General features: G+C 46.1%; 1 protein-coding gene across 1 annotated transcript in view; it reads left to right on the top strand.

Annotated features, from left to right (window-relative positions):
• Positions 1–22,217, top strand: part of LOC115464470 (zinc finger protein 420-like) — a 100,877-nt gene that overhangs the window by 54,962 nt on the left and 23,698 nt on the right. The window contains 2 exon segments of the mRNA XM_030194847.1: positions 17,471–17,597; positions 18,510–18,623. Coding sequence (XP_030050707.1) covers positions 17,471–17,597; positions 18,510–18,623 — 241 coding nt within the window.

Genomic DNA, 22,217 nt, shown 5'->3' with positions numbered 1-22,217 from the left:
GTATCCGTGGATTCTCACATAAGCTGGCTTGGTACTTAACCATGCGGCTATTTGTAAACCAGTGGTTGCCCTTGTACTCCATAAGGGTGAGAACTGCGTGGGGGACTGACAACCAGTTCTTGCCCCGAGGTCAACTTGTCAGCTTCCTGGACCAGTAAGGCTGTTGCTGCAATGGCCCTCAGGCAGGCTGGCCATCCTTTAGCCACTCCATCCAGCTGTTTAGACAGGTATGCAACAGGCCTCTGCCAGGATCCCATCATCTGGGTCAGCACACCCAGAGCAACCCCCTGTTGCTCGTGGACATACAGTGAGAAAGGTTTCTCCACATCAGGAAGGCCTAACGCAGGGGCTTGGAGTAGGGCTTTCTTTATGGCGATGAAGGATTGTTGAGCAATAGGTCCCATTCAAATGGTTCCTTTTCACCCCCCTTTGTGGCCTGGTAAAAGGGTTTCGCCATCAGTGCAAAATTCAGAATCCAAATTCTGCAGAATCCGGCTGCTCCCAGAAATTCCCTAACTTCCCTTCTGGACTTGGGTTGGGGAATTGCAGCAACTGCTTGCTTCCTACTGACATCCAGTCTTCGACATCCCTGGGAAATGCAGAAGCCCAGATACTTCACTTCTGACTGACAGAGTTGGGCCTTCGAGCGTGAGACCTTATAGCCCGCATCCAAGAGTAACTCCAGCAATTCTCTGGTAGCCTCGAAACACTTTTCCTGGGTCACTGCTGCAATCAGGAGGTCATCTACATACTGGAGTAAAACTCGCCTGGAAGGCTCAGATTTAAAAGTCTTAAGGTCTTGTCCTAGGGCAGTCCCAAAAATGGTGGGGGAGTTCTTGAACCCCTGTGGCAGGCGGGTCCATGTATACTGAAGCTTCCGTCCTGTTACTGGGTTTTCCCATTGAAAGACGAAAAGCAGTTGACTGGCGGGGGCCACCCGAATACAAAAGAAGGCATCTTTTAGGTCCAGTGTCGTGAAATGGGTAGCTCCAGAAGGTATCAATCCAAGCAGGACATATGGATTAGGCACTACAGGGTGTAATGAAATAGTGGATTTGTTGACCACTCGTAAGTCTTGGACTGGCCGGTAGTCCTCAGTCCCCGGCTTCTGGACTGGCAACAGTGACGTATTCCATGGAGACTGGCAAGGTCGAATAATTCCATGGGATAACAGACGATTCAGATGTGCTTGAATCCCTTCCAGAGCCTTTCGTGGAATTGGGTATTGGCGAAGAGATTGGCCGGGCACTTGGAAGTAAGTCTACATGAACAGGAGGAATATTTCGGGCCAACCCTGGGGGATTATCTTCTGCCCATACCCCATTGACCTGGAAGCTGTCAGCCAGGGGTAGGTCAACTTGGCCATGCGACTGATGCAGCCGCCATTCTTCTTCAAGGGGGCAGCAGAAACTCAGTATGCCCTTAGGGCTGGATGTCGGGGGCCGAAAGGAGACTGAAGTCTGGCCATCAGAGTCAAAGGAAATTTGGGCCCTAAGCTTGGACAGCAGGTCCCGGCCTAACAAAGGGATTGGACAGTCTGGCATATACAGGAATTCATGAGTGACTGTGTGTGAGCCTAATTGGCATCTACGGGTCGTCAGGAAGGGCCTCCGGTTCTGCACCCCCGTGGCTCCCACCACTCGGACAGTTTTTCCAGACACAGGCGCTAATCGCTCCGTCACAACAGAATGTTCAGCTCCTGTATCAATCATGAATGGAATTGAGCGGCTCCCTATGGTTAGCTTGACCATGGGTTCCTGGGAGCCCAGTTTGTAGGAACCCGGTCTGTCCTATTCATCCCATTCTGCCATCTCGGCTATCCCAATGATGTCAGATTCAGAAGGCTCATACCTTCCCTCTCGAACTCGGCCTCGGCTTCCTCGATCTCCTGGTCCCCTTCTCAGTCCCTGGCGCCTCTGGGGGCATTCATCTTTCCAGTGCCCTCTTTCCTTGCAGTAGGCGCACTGATCCCTCTCCAATCGTGGTCTGGGATTCTCCCCTCATGGCCGGGATTGATTGAAGGAATCTCGAGGCCTGGCTGGCGGTCCGGGGTCCCACTTTGGCTTCCCATTGGCTAGAGGTCGACTTCGGTTAAGGGTGGAGTTAGTAATGGCTGCCGCCAAAAGGTCGGCCTTCTTCTGCATCTTCCGGTCAGCCTCTCGGCGCATCTCCTGATCCCTATTAACGAAAACCTTTGTTGCGATCTCAATTAGCTGGGTGGTATTCATCCCTGCGAATCCCTCCTGACGCTGCAGCTTCTTCCGGATATCTGGCATACTCTGGGCCACCAATGCACTATTCACCATTCTCTGGTTTTCTAGTGCCTCAGGGTCAAATGGGGTGTATGTTCTGTAGGCTTCAACTAGTCGCTCTAAAAAGGCCCCAGGGGATTCAGTTGCCCCTTGGAGAATTTCAGAGACCTTTGCCAGATTAATGGGCCTCTTTATGCCTTTCTTCATACCTTCCAGCAAGTCCCGGCAATAGCCAGACAACAGTTCATAGTGCTGCCCATTATTTGGATCCCAAGCTGGAGCTGCGCGAGGGAACCGAGTTCTAACCCATTCCTCTAGGTCCTGTGTCCCCTCGGGGGCACGCGCTCGCGTGATGGCCTCAGCATTTTGTAAAATCTTCCGCCTCTCCTCAGTTGTGAAGAGGGTCAGGAGAAGCTGTTGACAATCAGTCCAAGTTGGGTTATGGGTGGCCATAATACTAGTCACTAGGTCCACCACTGCCTGAGGCTTTTCAGTATAAGAGGGGTAATGCGTCTTCCAATTCAGGAGATCGGTGGTTGTGAAGGGTACATACTGGTAGATCTGTATAACCTGACCCTGATTATTAGGATCCGGTCGAGAGGTGGTTACCTGGCGGAGGGGCAGAGCTCTCGAGGAGGTGGGAATGGAACCTGAGGTAGAGCTAGGAGCTACCCGCTTATCATGCTCAAAGGTGATTGCAGCGGGTCTAACCCATTCAGGGGAGGTGTGTTGAACCCCTGAGGGATGGGAGGGGTACTCATAGGCTGAGAGGTGATCACAGGTGATTCAGTCCATTGAAAGGGATGCTGGGCCCCTGATGAGTGGGAAGGGGTACTAGAGGGAAAGGCTGGACTGTCGGGAGTTGAGGAGTCAGGGAGTGGGGCCCAAAGCGGGTCATGGGAGGTTAGCAGGGAAGGATGTGGCAGAGAAGGGTAGATGCTGGCTGAAAAGTCCAACCTAGGATGTGCGGGGTTTGCACAGAAGGGGAGGAACTATCCGGAGAAGCCTGTGCTGGAGAGGCTTGGGCTGGACGCCGTGGATCTCTGGGGGTGGAGAGGAACCCCAACAATGGGCCATAAGGTGGTGGCTCAAGATCTGAGGGGTCATCAGAGAGTATGGGTTTCTCGGACAGGGTAGGGGCGGAAGCCACGATTGGGTGGTAGGCTTCCTGGGCTCTTTCCCTCCTCCAGTTTAGATTTTCCTAATAATCTTTCTTTGAACGCGGCCCAGCATGAACTTTACCGGGGATCCCATATAAGTTTTCAACCAAGAGGGAGGGTCAGTCACAAGGCTGTCTCAGGAATCTATATAGGGGAGTTGTTCAGAATATTCTGGTTCTCCTACAACTATGCTGTAGACCTTCCGGATTACTTCACTATCTAAGCTGCCACCAGGGGGCCACCCCACTCCCATAGATGGCCACTCAACTTCACCACAAGGTTCTTAGAGTACTTAAGCTTAAAGTCTGTCCATAATCATTAACTAAAAATCCTTTCTTAAAATTCTTAAGCATACAATCTAGGGGAGTAGCAGTTTGACTAGATGATGTCCCTCCCATAATGCTTACAGTTACAACACACAGAACGGAAGGGAAATTTTTGGAAGTGTGGTAAGGGGTCCACACATCCAGAGACACAAGGTAGACAAACAACAATCGCTTCCTTCCGTCGCTGGCCAGTGAACTCGCGTAAACTGGAACCGCAGCTATAAGAAGTCCACACTCATTAATCATTCATGCATCACACACATACTGTACAAAAATCCCACCCAAACAATTTCAGATTTCTCAGATACAGGTAAGCTCTGGCGGTTTTCCCTGCTAGTCCCCCACTAGACTAGAAGGTACTAAGGCCTCGCTGAGAGTTGATCAGACTCCCCTTCCCTCAACTTTTGAGGGCTGGTTTACAGTTTCCTAGCTAGGATTACAATACAGAATACAGAATACATACCCGGCCAATGTTCCTCAGTCAGTTGGGTGCCAGAAATTGATGCAGGGTTCGGGATCCCACTTCTGACACCAGGAATTGTTGCAGGAATTACCCACTATTGTTAGCAGAATCTGTGGTACTTCAGGAGTCCAACACCACAACACCAAAATGAGAGAGAAATCTTCTTTATTGCCAGCAAACAAAGTAGGACATCAGCCCTAGCTTTTTCTGTGTCCTGTCCTTCTGTGTCTCTTCTTCTGAGCTCTCTCTCGTCTCAGCTCCTTCTCTTCTTCTAAGCTCTTGGATCCTGCGTCTCCTGTCTGTCCTCTAACGTAAGCTGCTTCTGCTCTCCTTTATATAGAGTCCTACACCCTTCTAGCCCCCTTTCTCACCAGATGGTAAAGAATAGGATTGATATACCCTGTCTTGAACTAATTATTACTTACACATTACTTAAAAATATCAGTACATAGGTTTGAGATATTTCCTAAACTGACCTATGACCTGGGGCCTCTCAACTAGACAATGTGGCACCTATCTCCTGCATTTTATTATTATTTCTCATAATCAGATTCCCGGTCATATGGGTTCATGAGGGGCTAAGGGACCAGTCTTGCTTAATGGCACACAGACATGGTTTGTTATTACTTTGGCCAGTCCTACATTAGCTATTCATCAAGGAGAAGAGAGTGACTTGTCCTGACCTCTTCACCTAGCTTCATACACAGAACTGCTAGGACTGTGGATAATTCAACCAGATGCATGACCTCTTAAACTGCAGACAAAGCTCACTTGAAATCAGACACTGGATTAAAAAGATATTCTACATAGAAATAGAACTTATTAATTAAACAGAATAAAACATATTTTAAAATAAGCAGAAATCAGAATTCCTTATAAGACAAAATCTAAATTATCAAGAATTATTTAAACCTACACTATCTCCTTCTAAACAGCGTTAAACTGCCTGCGAAACTGTCCAGTATGCCTTGCTCATAATGGCTCCAGATGTGGTAAATATGAACTAGCCTTAACAATCCATCACTCAAAAGGGACAAAGAAAGTTTCATTTCTCACTGACCTTTCTAACCTCTAGTCTAGCAAAAGCTAGACATTTGAGTAAATTAAACCCAGATGGCATTCCACCACTTTACAGGACTGAACCAAAGTTAAAATTAATATGATTTCTCTGCCCAAGCTGCCTCACCCAAACACAGTTCATCTTAGAAATGAAATTAAACAGTTCAATTCAATGGCAATATGGTCTAAGTCACTTTCTCACTCTTAGACCTAATGACCCACCTCCCTCTTTGTCAGCACAAAACCACCTGACATCCACCCACCGGGTCAATTCCCCAAGGCTTCTTTCACTCTCTCCAGTTCAGTTCATAACTCACTTTAAGAGCCCTCCACCAGCACTTCCATTTCCTCCTCATTCTCCCTCCTTTCCACCTCCTCCAGTTCCATTCTCTCCTCCCCTTCCTCCGGTCTAGGGCTCCTCCCTTCCCCCATCTGATTCCATCTCCCAATCACACCCCGGCTCCTCCCTCTTGCATAGATTCTTCTCCCTTCACCTGATTCTGCTGTGCTGCACTGCCTTCTGGGGCTTGTAGTTTCTTAGCTCCTGGCTTCTCTGACGTTGCCCTGCCTTCTGGGCTTTGTAGTTCCTTGGTTCTGAATCTCTCTGGTGCTGCACTGCCTTCTGGGGCTTGTAGTTTCTTTGCTCTTCACATACCCCCCCAGTCAAACGATTGCTAGTCCGTTTGTTTTTTCCTTCCTTTACTACCGGACTAGCAATCCTAGACAGAACATCAACATGCTGCATTAATTTCCCTGCTTGATGTTCCACCTGAAACTGAAATGGTTGCAACGCCAAATACCACCTCATCAATCTAGCATTATGGTTCTTCATCTGACCCAGCCACTTTAAGGGGGCATGATCCGTGACCAGCTTAAAGGGACGCCCCTCAAGATAGAACTCACAGGCTTGTATCGCCCACTTAACTGCCAGGCATTCCCTTTCAATTGTGGCATATCTAGTTTCATGAGGGAGAAGCTTCCTGCTCAAGTACATAATCGGGTGCTCCTCTCCCTCATGCACTTGTGATAACACCGCACCTAATCCTACCCCAGATGCATCAGTATGCAATACAAAAGGTTTCTCAAAGTCCACTGCTTTAAGTAGAGGCTCCTGGCATAATGCTGACCGCATCCCCGCAAATACCCTTTCCGAGTCCTCCTGCCACCGGAGCTGATTCGGTCTATTACCCTTCAACATATCTGTCAAGGGGGCGGCTCGAGAGGCGAAGTGAGGTATAAATCTTCTGTAATAACCTATCAATCCCAAAAAACTTCTTAGCGCTTTCTTATTTGTAGGAAGGGGAAACTCCTGAATACTTTTCACCTTATCACACAATGGCTTAACCCTCCATTTCCTACCCGATAGCCCAAGTATTTTACCTCTCGCTGTGCAAAATGGCATTTTTGAGGGTTAAGGGTGAGACCTGCTTCCCGAAAAGATTGCAATACCCCCTAACCTGGACTACATGAGTCTCCCAATCTGGACTATGAATGATACATCATCCAAATATGCAGCAGCATATTCCTGGTGTGATCTCAATACTCTGTCCAGCAGGCGTTGGCCAGAAGCCGCAGCTGAATTTAAGCCAAATGGCCATTCGCTTGAATTGAAACAACCCAAGCGGGGTTGCAAAAAGCTGTCTTAGGGCCGAGCCTTCTTCGATAAGGGAATTGCCAGTACCACCCTTTGTTAAGTCCAGAGTAGGACAAGAACTGTGCCGAACCCAGCCTATCTATCAAATCCTCAATACGAGGCATAGGATAAGCATCTGGCACAGGACAGCGCATTAACTCGCCGAAAATCAATACAAAAACGCCAGGATCCATCCCTCTTAGGCACTAGCACCACCGGACTCGCCCACGGACTAAAGGATTCCTCGATCACCCCAAAGTCCAGCATTTCCTTCACTTGTTTAACTACCTCCTGCTTTTTACCTGGGGATAACCTATAAGGCCGCTGACGAACCACCCTCCCTTTCTCCGTCTCAATTTCATGTACGATTAAGTGTGTCTCCCCAGGACACGCTGTGAGAACATCCTGAAACTCCAGCAACAGAGCTTGCATCTGTTCCTTCTGGGGACCCTCTAAGCTGTCTCCCACTGTCACTTCCCTAGGAATAAAGATCTCCGATATCTGCGGTCCTAAGTCCTCCTCCAATTCCTCCTCCCCTTTTGCCCAATAGGCTTTCCTTTCCTGCCAAGGCTGGAGTAAGTTCGCATGATAGGTCTGAGGCTTCCCTCGCTCATTCAATACCTCATAAGTGACGGGCCCAACCGTTTCCTCACCGTACAGGGTCCCTTCCATTTACTTAAAAATTTATGTGGATTATCCGGGACCCTAACCACCACCTTATCCCCTTCCTGAAATACTCTGACCTGCGCTCCCTGATCATAATGCGTCTTCTGATAACTTTGGGTTTTCTCTAGATTACCCCGGGAATAAGTGCCTAACCTCCATAACCGCCCTTTCAAATCATGAAGATATTCTACTACCGTCTTATCCTCCCGTTCCGGGGTACCCACTGTTCCCGGAGAATATCCAACACTCCCCTTGGGGCCCTCCCATATAATAATTCAAAGGGGGATACTCCTAGGGAAGCCTGCACACATTCCCTAGATACATACAATGCAAAAGGCAAAAGTTGATCCCAGTTCTCATAGTGTGATCCTAACCCCTTCCTTAACAACATCTTCAAAGTTTTGTTGAACCTCTCCACTAGGCCGTTGGTTTGAGGGTGATAGGCTGAAGTACAAATGTGTTTAATACCAAAAGCCTCCCAAACCTGTACCAGGGTGCGAGAAAGAAAATTGGTGCCTCTATCAGTTAACACCTCCCTAGGAAAGCCAACCTCACATAAGAGCCGAATCAGCTCCGCAGCAATCACCTTTGCCGAGATATTTCGCAAGGGTATGGCCCAGGGGAAACGGGTAGCCATATCAACAATCACCAGAATATAAGAAAACCCTCTCCTGGATTTAAGTAGGGGACCGATAATATCCATTGCCAACCTCCCACACGGATTCTCAATTCGGGGAAGAGGGTGCAATGGAGCAGGCCTTGGCCCTTTCTCTGTCAGTTCTGACATACCACACAGGATTTACAGTATTCCTCTACCTCTTTATATACCCCAGGCCAGTAAAACCGCCCTAGTAACTGTTTCACTGTATTCTGGATCCCTTTATGTCCTCCCAGAGGATGGTCATGCGCTAACTGTAACACCAACTTCCGGAATCCCCTAGGTACAATAAGTTGTTTAATCTCTCCTCACTGCCCTCAGCTGGCATCACCCGAAACAGTAAACCCTTCTCTATCACAAACTTGGGTCCCTGTGTGCCCCCCACCGGCTCCCTCGCCCGTTCCCAGGCATATTTCAATGTGAGATCTGACTCCTGTTCCCTGCTAAAATAAGGGAACCTGCTCAACAACTCCTCAGGATCCTCCGGAAACTCCCCTCCCTGCTCAATCCCTTTCATTGTCTGAGTCCTGTGCCTCTGCGTTAATTTTTTTACTTGCCCTGACTCCCGCGTCTTCCCAGGTGCCCCTAGTACCTCCAAATGAAAGGGAAAAATATGTGACAAGTTCTGCTCTACTCCTTCTTGCTCTTTCCTCTGCCCCCGAGTAACGACCAACCCTTCCTTTTCTCTTAAACAGTGCACAAATGGGGGCCAATCCTCCCCAAAATTAGTTCCTGAGGTAGCCGGGGTAATATTGCCACCCATACCCAGTGTGACCCTGAAGGACCTTTTATACCAACCGCTTAAGGGGATATGTAGTGGTAGCCCCGTGAACACACTGAATGCTAACCTCCCGGCCCCTATTATCATTACATACTCCCTCTTTCCCTTTATTCTTTCCCACAGGGCCCGAGACAGCATGGTCTGATCCGCCCCTGAATCTAGCAGAGCATTGACCCAGACCCCACATATCTCCACTGCTTGCCTCAATTGCTTCACCACTGGCCCTTGGAGTACGAGGTGAACCCTATTTAGCAAAACAGTCCCTCCTCAGATGTCCTTTCCTTCCACACCGGTAACACATTCTCTCCTCATTCACTGAAGGTCTGGCCCCTGTTACTCTTGCCACTTTCTCCCCCATTCGTCCCCCTCCCCATTCACACTGCTGGGCCTCCAGGAAGCATTCCATGCTTTTAATGGACTCCTCAAGTGACGTACACCCCCTTGCTTTATCAAATCCACCCGAAACTTTTCAGGTAGTGCCTCCAAAAATTGTTCCAGCCCAAGCTCTTGCACTACCTGATTCATAGTTCCTTTTCAGGCTCTAACCACTTCCCTTCTAAATCCAAAAGCTTTTGAGCCAACTCCCGGGTGTTTCACTCTCCACCCAGCGTAATTCTCTTGAATCGCCTTCTATATGTCTGTCGGTGTCACCTCCAGACCTGTCCAAATAGCTGCTTCTTCAATTTGGTATAGTCCCCACCTCCAGTGTAGCAAAGCCCTAAAGGGCACCAAGGCCTCACCAGACAGCGCAGGGGCTAATCGAATTGTCCACTGTGTCCTGGGGCCACCCTGCAGCCGCCACCACCCTTTCAAATGCCCCTAAGTAATCTTCAATATTGGTCCGACTCAGTCAGCTTACCCCCACGGCAGCCAGTTCACTCCTGAAGTCCTCCTACTCCCACCGCTCCTTCTGCCCGGTCTACTCTTCCATCCGGCCCCCTGTCAGACAATCGTCCTCCACCCTCGAAGCAACTCCTTAAATAAGTCCAAGAGAGGTTGCTGCTGCGCCCGGGAAGCCGCCAACAACAACTCCAAAAGCTGATGAGCCATCTCTTGCTGTTTCTGAAATTGATGCGTCATAAACGCAAAACAGCTCTTTGGGATCCATATCCTTCACCGGATTCCCCGCACCTGCAAAAAGACAGAAAAAACAACCACCCAAGTGCAATATCTCACAAACTCTTTTCACTGCACAGAAACTGTGCTTCCCCAATTACTGTATCCTCCCTCGCCTCCTCCCTAGGTACCCTTTACCTGGGTAGGCGAGTAATACGCCTTTGTCAGCGTTGGCCCCCTCGATGGGCTTCAGGAACCTCCAGGACTCCCTCACCTCGCTCCGACTGGTCTGGTCCGAACTCTCCTCCACTCCTTCCAGGACACTCCTCCTTCCCGTGGATGTTCACTGTGATCCCACCACTGCCACCATAATATGTCACGCTCAGATCCGCCCGATCTGCACCACTCTTTCTCAGTCTCTTCCTTTCTTCACCAAGCACGCCTCTCACTCCCGAGTCGACAGTCTGCAATCAGGGTCTCCGGACACAGGCAAATCACCAGAAGTGCTTTATTATCTCCTGAGTACATTTCATCTGCTTTAAAGCTTCACAGGCCTTCCCCTCTCCTCAGTGTAGCTCCACTTTTAAACACAGTTTCATTGGAGCCCTGCTTGCAATACAGTTCAGCTTGGGCCTGCTTTCCACACAGTTCACTTTGGCCCTACTTTCAATATGGTTTCCTCCAGCACTGCTTCTAATCCAGTACTTAGTAGTACTGCTCTTTCACACAGCTAATGAGCACTGCTCACAATTCAGTTCAGTTAGCAATGTTTTCCCTCATCAATTCAGTTAGCACTGCTTTCAAACACAGTTTAGTTTAGCATTGCCTTCAAACACAGTTTATCTTAGAAATGAAATTAAACAGTTCAATTCAATGGCAATATGGTCTAAGTCACTTTCTCACTCTTAGACCTAATGACCCACCCTCCCTCGTTTGTCAGCACAAAACCACCTGACATCCACCCACCGGGTCAATTCCCCAAGGCTTCTTTCACTCTCTCCAGTTCAGTTCATAACTCCTTTAAGAGCCCTCCACCAGCACTTCCATTTCCTCCTCATTCTCCCCTCCTTCCACCTCCTCCAGTTCCAGTCTCTCCTCCCCTTCCTCTCGGTCTAGAGGCTCCTCCCTTCCCCCATCTGATTCCATCTCCCAATCACACCCCGGCTCCTCCCTCTCTTGCATAGAATCTTCTCCCTTCACCTGATCCCTCTGCTGTTGCTGCACTGCCTTCTGGACCTTGTAGTTTCTTAGCTCCTGGTTTCTCTGACGTTGCCCTGCCTTCTGGGCTTTGTAGTTCCTTGGTTCTGAATCTCTCTGGTGCTGCACTGCCTTCTGGGGCTTGTAGTTTCTTTGCTCTTCACAGTTTTAATGCCAATTTTATCAGCGCTGTTTTTTTGCTGCCATATAAGAACTTAGCCCTGTTTGTACACACAGAAACACACACGAACTGCTTAGTCAGAACAGGAAACAGGACAAACCCTCCCCAGGACCTTCTTTAGATACATTTAAATGCCATTTTCCTGCTTATTTCCTACAGGTTATTCAATATTAATCCTGATGCTATATGCAAGATTAAAAAGGAAGACGAGAAATATTTCACTCAACATTTTGAGTGGGAGGGAAAAGAAAACCCAAATGATTCCATGAAGAGTAAGTAGATGTTTTGGATTTGAAGGGCTCTGAATTTTCAGATCAAAGTCTCCAGGCATTTAGAGACTTAAAATCCATTTCCTAATTTAGTATTATTTTATCCTTGGTGAATCCTTCTAAATGTGTTTTCTCTAACCAGGCCTTCCGATTGTAACGTCTGTGTTCTCACTGAGTGTTAAAGAAGAGGAAGATCTCCCCTTGATGGATCCAACTAAATCAGAGGACGTCTGAACAGACTCACCCTCCTGTAACAAGTAAATATAAAACTCCTCCTGCACAGCTTACTAAAGTCAGCTGGGATTATTTAGGAATTCAGACTGGTGGGATAAGAATCCATTACCCTCTCTATAAAGCAGATGCTGTCGCTTATTTTGGTTCTGTATCAGTGGAGCCACCTGTGAAAAAGCATCATTCTGGGCATTTATAGGCCTTCAGGCTCATTTTCGAAAGAGAAGGACGCCCATCTTCGACGTAAATCGGAAGATGGACGTCCTCACAGAAATGTCCAAATCGGTATTTGGACGTCCCCAACTGCAATTCATCGCAGGGACGGCCAAAGTTCAAGGGGGCATGTTGGAGGCATAGCGAAGGCGGGACAAGGGCATACCTAACACTTGGATGTCCTTGACCCATAATCGAAAAAAGCAAGGACATCCCTGTTGAGCACTTGGATGTTTTTCTTACGACCAAGGCACAAAAAGGTATCCGAACTGACCAGATGACCACTGGAGGGAATCGGGGATGACCTCCCGTTACTCCACCAGTGGTCACTAACCCCCTCCCACTCTCAAAAAATATCTTTAAAAATATTGATTGCCAGTCTCTATGCCAGTCCCAAATGTCATATGGAGCAGTTTTAGTGGGTGCAGTGCCCGGTTGGTGTCCTGGCATGTCACGGGGACCAGTGCAGTACAAATGCAGGCTCCTCCCACGACCAAATTGCTTGGATTTGGTTGTTTCTGAGATGGACGTCTTTGGTTTCGAAAATCAGAAACGTCCATGTGTAGCGACGTCCAAATCTAGGGACGGTGAAATTTAAGGATTTGGACATCCCTGACGGTATTTTTGAAACGAAAGATGGACGTCCATCTTTTTTTCGAAAATACGGGTTTCCCTGCCCCTGGATCAGGACGTTTCGCAAGGACGTCCAAATCAAAACTTGGACGTCCCTTTCGAAAATGCCCCTCCTTGTGGTAACTTTTTTTCCTAAATATATTGGGCCAGATTCTACATATCGCGCCTCGCATTCTGCACTGAAAAGCAATCGTATTTGATAACAACATGCGTAACTTAATTGGCTTAACAAGTCAATCAGCATTGCTAACAGCACTTAACAAGCAATAATGAGCACTAATTGGCAATAATTAGAATTTACACGCATAACTCACTAAGCGCATGCTGTAATAAACTGCGCCTAAATTCTAAACAGTTCAGTTCAAAGGGACATGGCCATGGGCGGGGAAATGGGTGTTTTGTGGGCATTCCCAAATGTAAATGGAGACATGTAGTTTTAGGCGCTCTGATAAGAACTGAGCATATTCTACATACCGCAACCCAAATTTTATAGAATGTCTAGGCGGAAATGAGTTCCGCATAGATTTTTTAAGCACCACATATAGAATCTGACCCACTGTACTGTTTATTTTCCTATAATAGGCTCCCACAATGTCAAGCCTGGCATTTTAATCCAGTTTGAGCAAGAGGGATGCAGGACTGAGCTTCCTGATGTGAGGAAAGAGGAATCTGACCACTACAGGCACATGCGAGGAACTGCCTGAAGCCTGGATTAAAGCTAGTAATGAGGTGATACAAACTTTTCCTATAAGAAAGATGCCTCCTCTGGACCAGGGATAGTGAGAATGAGTTGTTATAATCACAGCCTCTGACTTCTAACCTTTGTTGTGTAGATAAGGTCTACTTTGCAGTCTGTTTCCTGCTGAATTTTTATTCTGTTCCACTCAATATCCTCTTTAACATATTGCTTTACCACCCTACAGTTTACTCCACTCTGTCATGGTGATATAATTGTACCCTGCCCTTTATATCTATCTTTCATTTAGTGCAATATACTCTGAGGGGCATAATTGAATGAAAACGTCTATCTCCCATGGGGCGTTTATCTCCGGAGAACGGGTCCGTGAAGGGGCGGACCGAACCGTATTTTAAAAAAAAAATAGACGTCCATATTTTATTTGACAATTTGTGAGCTGGGCGTTTTTGTTTTTCAGTGATAATGGAAAATGAAAGCGCCCAGCTCAAAAACGAATAAATCCAAGGCATTTGTTTGTGGGATGGGCCAGGAGTCGTAGTGCACTGGTCCCCCTCACATGCCAGGACACCAACCGGGCACCCTAGGGGACACTTTTACAAAAACAAAAAAAAAGGTAAAAGAGCTCCCAGGTGCATAGCACCCTTCCCTTGTGTGTTAAGCCCCCCAAATCCCCCTCAAAACCCACTGCCCACAAGTCTACACCATTACTATAGCCCTAAGGGGTGAAGAGGGCACCTACATGTGGGTACAGTGGGTTTGGGGGGGTTGGACGACTAAGCATTAAGCAGCACAATTGTAACAGGTAGGGGGGGGGGGCCTGGGTCCACCTGCCTGAAGTCCACTGCACCCCCTAACAACTGCTCCAGGGACCTGCATACTGCTGCCAGGGAGGTTGGTATGACATTTGAGGGTGAAAATAAAAAGTTGTGAAACATCATTTTTTGTGGTGGGAGGGGGTTAGTGACCACTGGGGGAGTCAGGGGAGGTCATCCCCGATTCCCTCTGGTGGTAATCTGGTCATTTAGGGCACTTTTGGGGCCTTATTCGTGAAAAAAACAGGGTCCATGAAAAGTGCCCTAAATTCTAGCTACAAACGCATACTTTTTTTCCATTATCGGCGAAAGGTGCCCATCTCTGTTCGGGTGATAACCACGCCCCAGTCCCGCCTTCACCACGCCTCCGACACGCCCCCATCAACTTTGTAAGCTTCCGCGATGGAGTGCAGTTGAAAACGTCCAAGTTCGGCTTTCGATTATACCGCGTTATTCGCTTTTGGGAGATAAACGCCTATCTCCCGCTTTAGGTCGCAATATAGGCGTTTTGTCTTTCGATTATAAGCTGGTCTAACTCCCATCTTATTTTTCAAGCTTCTAGGATTTATATATAGACATTTCAAAGTGTGTTTTCTTGTCTGTACTGGATTTACAGCTTGCTTACTAGTTGAGAGGGATAGTTAGCAGTCTTTACTTTCCATCTGCTCTTCTCTTAAGGAGTCTGGCGTACTTCTGCCTTTGTTGCAACTTCCCTATCGCGATGCCCTTACTTCCCTGTTCTGATACCATCCTTTTAATATAACTAATCCCAATCCGTCTGCTCCTGAATGACTGTCAACATCCCCATGCTGCCCCTTCCTCAGAATGTTGTCCAGTTCCTAACAAATCTAAATCCTTGTTCCCTGTACCATTGTCTCACCCACATATTGAAACTGGAGCTCTGGTCCTGAATGTGGAACAGGGAATATTTCTGAAAATGTTACTCTGGAGCTTCTGGATTTCATCTTTCTATCCAAGAACCTAAGTTTGGCTTCCATGACTTCCCTCCCATACTTCCCTTTGTTTTTGGTACCCACATGTACCAAGACAGCTGGCTCCTCCTCAGCATTGTTTAAAATCTTATCTAGGTGATGTGTGAGATCTGTCTTTCACCCTACCTTACCTGTCCCTCCCTAGCAGAAGTTCCTGGAGACACATCCTCAGCTGCTGTTGACTCAGTAAGCCACGTTGAACCAAAACTTGTTTTGTAAGACCGAAGACCCCGTTTACCAAGCTGCGGGAAAGGGGGTCTGCGCTGGCATCAGCGTGTGTTTTTGACTCGTGCCAAGGTCCCTTTTTATTGCAACGTGTAAAAGGTAGGTCTTTCTTTTCTTGAGGAAATAGCCGTGAAGCACGTGACACACGATCATTTGAAGGGGGGGCCCTTACCACCACCCATTGAGGTAGCGGTAAGGGCTTCCGCGGTAACCGGGCATCGTGTGGCACTGCCGGGCACACACCGGCGCTACAAAAATAAAAATATTTTTGTAGCACCGGATATGACAGCGTGCTGGGGGTGGGAACTATCGCTGGGATTCTGCAATAGCCCAGCGGTACTTCCTTTTTAGCAAGTGGTAAGCCCATGTTGGGTTTACCGCTGCTTTGTAAAAGGGCCTCTGAATGAATAAATAAATATTAGCTCAGGTCCTCTTAAAATGCTTACAAGATATAGATGGGGACAGATTTGCAGTGGTTTTCCTCCTTTTTAGAAGGTTTTCTCCATCAAATATGGGTTTTTGTTTTTTTTTTCCAGGGAGAGTCGCAGTGGTTTAGTATGCTGGGGGGGGGGGGGGGGGGGGGGGGGGGTCCCTCAGGATTCTGTTTTCTGCTGTATTATTTGACATCTATAGGTCCCTTTTATGTGATCTCTTGTGACAGAGTATTGTTTGTCAGTTTTTTGTGCTGATACTATATTAGCGATTGTATCTTTTTCTAAGTCTCTTGGTTCTCATCAGGCATTTTTCTGAGATTTCAGCACAGTGTGGTCAAAATGGCCCAACAATGAATATGGAAAAGACTGAGATGATGGTGGTACCTACTGATCAGCTCTACTCTTCTCTGCATTTTGTCTTTACCCTCCTTTCTTGAAGCTGTTCCAATTCATAGTTAAATCTATTATCTAGGAATAGTTCTTGACTCTGCTGATATTTCGGCCACAGTTTTTTTTTAATGTATTATTTGAACTTTGCTGCTTCATTTTCACTATGTCAGATGATTTTTGTATGCTGACTGAATTGTTGATTTTACCTTCATTTGATTACTGTAATGTTCTATATTAAGGTTTGCCAGCTACAGTGCTTAGGTTTTTGCAACTTGTTTAGAACACTGCAGCACATCTGGTTTCTGGATGTGGACAATTTGGAGGCAATTCGACAACTGGGAGATTCCATTTAGGTTCCCTAAGGATATGCAATGGGACCCTATTCCATCATGGAATCTAAACGACTTAGGGTCCTGTTTACTAAGCTGCGCTAGAGGCGTGCTAGCGTTTTTAGCGTGCTCTAACCGTGTAGATGCTCAGAATATTCCTATGGGTATCTACATGGTTAGCGTTCACTGAAAACACTAGTGATCCTTTGTAAAGAGGGGCCTAAGTTCTCTTATAGAATAGTAGGTTAACCTGTTGACTTGCCTAAGATTTAGATCCTCAGTGTTACCAACTGTAGAGCTGGTGTAAATAATGCTTAGTCCTGCCCATGTCTTTCTCATGCTCTATCGCTACGTCAGCCCCCTTGTAAGTGGATATTTGCAAACTAGCACTTAGGCTTCCTGCTAGCAATAATGCAGGTACCAACACACATACAAGCCGAAATACTGGTATTCTAGATATTCACGTATGCGGCATCTAGATTATAGCATTTCCCATTTAATGCCGAGTTCTTCCATTCTGACACAGTTTTCACTATGACGTACTCAACTGGAACAATTTACCGTTGAAGTTGTGGTGTCTGTAGCATTATTTGATTTTTTTTTTTAAGATAAAGGCTTGACGTGACTGTTTTCTTTTACTTACCCATTTCATTTTGAATGATTTTTTTATTTCTCTTATTGTTTCTTTTTATGTGAACTATTACATGTGTTTGTTATAAACCATCTAGAAGTATGTTGATAGGTGTATATGTAATAAAATGAAATGAAAAAATAATGACACTTTGATGTAGGGTGTCTTGTTTGCTGTTCTAGGGATTGGTCACATTTAAGGACGTTGCTGCTTATTTCTTGGAAGTGGAGTGGAACCTTCTGGAAGAATGGCAGAAAGAGCTGTTCAAGAAAGTCATCAAGGAGATTCATGACATCCTCAGATCACAAGGTAAATATGTTTCTCTGTCATCTACCACACAAGCACATAATGGGATCAGTGGTGTAAAAATCACAGGAACTAGATACCATGGGCACCTGAAACTTAGAACCTGGCTTCTGATGCCATCCCATATTCAATAGGAGCCTGTGAAAGACTCCACTTTACAGGCTCTGCAAAAGATGCTGCTCTCTGTTGTAAGATAAGATGATACCTTAGACTAGAGGCTTCATACAACACCAGCAGGAGTCTCTCTCCCATTCCTATACAAAATATTTTGGCACAGAAGACCAGAGAGAGGATTTACCTCTCAGATTTCTTCTGAGACTTCTGAATAAGGTGATGACATATCAGCTGCACACTAGTTAACTATATTGTTCAACATATAACCCCTCCAAATGGTAACCAGAAGTTTGGCACCTGCAATGCCTCCACCTGGGCGGACTATGAAGAGAAATTTCTGTACCAGGAAAACTCTATGATATAATCTAACCAAGTGTCAGGCCACTGCTGCCTCTTCTTTCCAAGCTTTGTCAGACAAATACACACACCCCAAGATATCTGTATATACACATATACACACACCTCCATGCACACATCACACACGGCTCCATCAAAGATGGAACCTCTCCAGTAATTTTCCTACTTCTTATTGGCAGGTTATTTAATTGTTAATCCTGATGTTATATTCAAGATTGAAAATAAAGATGAGAAATATTTCACTCAACAATCTGAGTGGGAGGGAAAAGAAAATCCAAATGACTCTACCAACGGTAAGTAAATGTTTTGGATTTAATGGGCTTTGCAATTTTAGATCACATGAGATGATGTAAAACATCAAACATTTGGACATTTAAATCAATTTTCTATTTTTGTATTAACAGATACTTGGTGAATCCTTGTAAATGTGTTTTCTCATCGCAGGTCTTCCAGTTGTAATGACTGTGTTCTCGCTGAGTGTTAAACAAGAGGAAGATCTGCCCTTCATGGAAAATCCTGAATCACAGATGTCTGAACAGACTCATCCTTCTGTAACAAGTAAGTATAAAAATCCTCCTGTACATCTTTACTGAAGTCAGCTGGAACCATTCAGGAATTCAGCACTGGTGGGATAAAAGGTTGTCATCTCCTCTTCTCCTCCCACTGTCTATTTCCCTACTTTGGATAGATTAAACTGCCCGTTGAGATGGAGGAGGCACTGATAGAGGTGGGTATCCCAGATCTGCGATGAGGTCTGCAAAACCCTTCATCCTAGAGTGTGTTGGGGTTGAGAAATCTGTACTGTTGAAAGGGCTGCTGGAGGTGGAGGGCTGCACTGTTGTGGAGGAACATGACTGATGAAAATGGTGCAGTTTGACTTAGTCAAGGACATTGTGTATTGCTGATAGGTTAATGCAAATCACAGTACATAATGCAGTTTATCGTAATGATGCCATTCTCAGTTCCAAAATGGTGGTCACAACTTCCTGGGGCAGCCTCATGCTCATGGCATTCCCAATTTCAAAATGGCGGCTATGACATCCTTCTCATGGTATTCCTAGTTCCAAAATGGAGGCCGCAACCTCCCACAGCAGTCTCGGCTGCCATTTTCTTTTGTTTTTTTTGTAACTTTAAATTTATGAATTTTCAAGCAAAATAACTGACAGCATCTATTAACGGAAAAAAATTAATCGTAAGTATGCATTTTGTTACATAATTGCCACTCCAATAATTAAAAACTAAAAATAGACCCTTCCCATCCCTTTTCTCCCTTCCCCCTTTCCACTCCTTTCCCCAAAACTCCCAGAATGTCCTTCCAGCTGGAGAAGTCTTCCCTACATTTCTTGATAAGATTTCCATTTATTATGTTTTAAGGCAGTCAGTCTATATCATTTGCATATAAAACACAGTGTCTTTTTAACCATCTCTGTAGTTTGCATGTCCCGTGTATACCTATGTGAAGCAATCAGCAGTTAGGCTGCTGTAAAAGCCAACAGCATTAATTTATCCAGAGCTCCCGTTATCCCTTCCACTTTCCCACTTAATAGGGCATTTTCCATACTGCACGGTATATGAGTCTCGAGTAACTGTTGCTCATATGTAAATACCTTCTTCCATAATTTCTGGACCTTATGACAGTTGTTCCCAAAGCTGGTCCTGTAGGCACCCCAGCCAGTCAGGTTTTCAGGATACCCATAATGAATATTCATGAGAGAGATTTGCATGTACTGCCTCCACTGCATGCAAATCTATCTCATGAATATTCATTGTGGATATACTGAAAAGCTGTCTGGCTGGTGTGCCTCCCAGACCAGGTTTGGGAATCACTGCTTTAGGACATTCCCACCCGATGGAGAGGGTGTGGCCAGAGGGGAACTATACTCAACATAAACCATTCCCTTTCCTCATAATGACCTGTAATGTCATCTTACCAGTACCTTAAGACCGTTCTCAATAATCTGAGGTGCATATGACAATTTATGAGATTGCAATGAGATATTTTTCCATTCGTCCTCAGAAAACACTCTATTTAAATCCCTCTCTCATACCCCCCCTGTAGGTAGCCTTCCATTTATCTAAGGTGTTGGGGAGCCCATAAATATAAGATATATAACCCCTACCAACTTGTTGACTCACTAAAGTTTCAGAAGCCAGCTTAAGTTTTCCACCCCCTGCTATTAGTTGTTCTACCTGAATTAAATGTTTATCTTGAAGGTAAAGGAATACATCTCTAGCTGCCAGTTGGTAGCAACCTTGTAACGTTCCAAAATGTAGAATTTGGACATCTTCTATAAATTGACCAAAATAGAGAAGACCGTGTCTTTCCCATCTTTGAAACAAGGTATTGCCTCGCCCAGGTACAAAGTTATCTGTACGTCCCAGAGGTTGAAAATAAGCCCATGTCTTATCCTCCAATAAATGGGGCCGTGTCTTGATCCTTAGGCCCGTAGTGATCCTCATAAATGGGTTTTGGACCTCTTGAATGTCTTTGAGCATGCTAGCTGCCCAGGAGAGAAATTCCAACTGAAAAGTACTAGCCCCTTGTTTTGCTAGGACCCATTGTTTGGATGGGGTGCCTGCCACGCTTGGTAATATTTTTCCAGCTTGGGTATTCCCATCCCCCCATTCTCCTGAGATTGGAACATAGCCTCCCATGCCACTCTGGATCTCTTCCTTCCCCATATAAAACAAAATATCTTTTGTGCCAACATTGAAATATTATAGGATGTATTTCAACAGGGAAAACTTTGAATAAATATAAAAATATAGGGAGAACCCTCATTCTTGCTGTCTCCATCCTTCCTATCCAGGACAGTATTAATTTATCCCACCTCTCTAAATCTTGGTTTCAGCTGAAGAGTGTCTCCCAGTCTGCCCCTAGTTTGATAGCTAAATATTTAATAGAGCCAGAAACCCATCGAAAGGGAAAACATTTCCTAAGATTCGTCCCCTGCCCTTTGGAAAGGGATATGTTCAAAATCTCTGTCTTAGTGAGGTTAACTCTGAATCCCAATAAGCTTCCATATTCTGCCATTAGCTCCTGTAAAGCCATTTGGGCCTTTTCTTTACCTTGAATCAGTATCAAACGGGTGGACTGACCATTCGGGCAGTGCCCGAGAGCCCAGAGTCTCCAGGAGGCCTAGAGGCTCTGCCTGGTTGCCCTTGCTTGCCACTGCCGCCACCGCACACTACAGCTGTCAGCCGCCCTGGTGGTCTAGTGGCCGCTGCTGCGAACGCTGCAGTGCCAGTACAGAGCCCCGTGCTTACAACACTGACAGCGAGGCTTGCCAGAACCCCGCCCTTGCGACACACTTCCTGCTTCAGTGGGGGGGAGGATCCAGCAGAGCCTCGCTTTCAGTATTGCAGCATGCGGCTCTGTACCGGCAGGTAGGTAGCTTTATTTTTTTCTTTTTAGAGCTCAGAAGCGCTGCAATATGGAGCCAGTTTGAAACGGGGTGGTGGGGGTCGGAAAGACGGACCACAGCAGCCAAAACCCCATAGGACCAACTAAGAAGGTTAGATTGAGAACAGGCCAGGGGATAGCATGTTTTGTGGAAAGCAGTGGTATATTGTAAGGCTTCCCAGTGCAGATTTAACAGTTAAGATGAAGAACCCATCAGGAAACAGGATATCCTCGCTGAAATGTGGCCATCTGTATTGTATTGGTTAGAACAGAGTAGAAAAATTAGTACACAAAATACAGTTTATAATTGCTGTTTTTACCAGCTACAATAATTTTTGAAGCTGTTTTAGTGATATTCAATTTTTATTTCATGATATTTATATCATGAAAAATAATGGAGTTGCTGGTGAAAGAAAGGATAGTTAACTTTCTAGAAGCCAACGGGTTACAGGACCTGAGGCAACATGGCTTTACCAAAGGAAAATCCTGCCAAACAAATCTTATTGACTTCTTGGACTGGGTGACCTAAGAACTGGATGAAGGATGTGCACTAGATGTAATCTACTTGTACTTCAGCAAAGCCTTTGATACAGTCCCCCACAGAAGACTCATGAATAAGCTGAAAGGGTTGAACTTAGGACCAAAAGTGGTGAACTGGATAAGAAACTGGTTGACCGACAGGTGGCAGAGGGTGGTGGTAAATGGAATCCGCTCGGAGGAAAGGAAGGTGAGCAGTGGAGTTCCTCAGG

Source organism: Microcaecilia unicolor, chromosome 3 (assembly GCF_901765095.1).
Source record: "Microcaecilia unicolor chromosome 3, aMicUni1.1, whole genome shotgun sequence".
Classification (NCBI taxonomy): Eukaryota; Metazoa; Chordata; class Amphibia; order Gymnophiona; family Siphonopidae; genus Microcaecilia; species Microcaecilia unicolor.
This window is presented reverse-complemented; position numbering and strand designations above follow the sequence as displayed.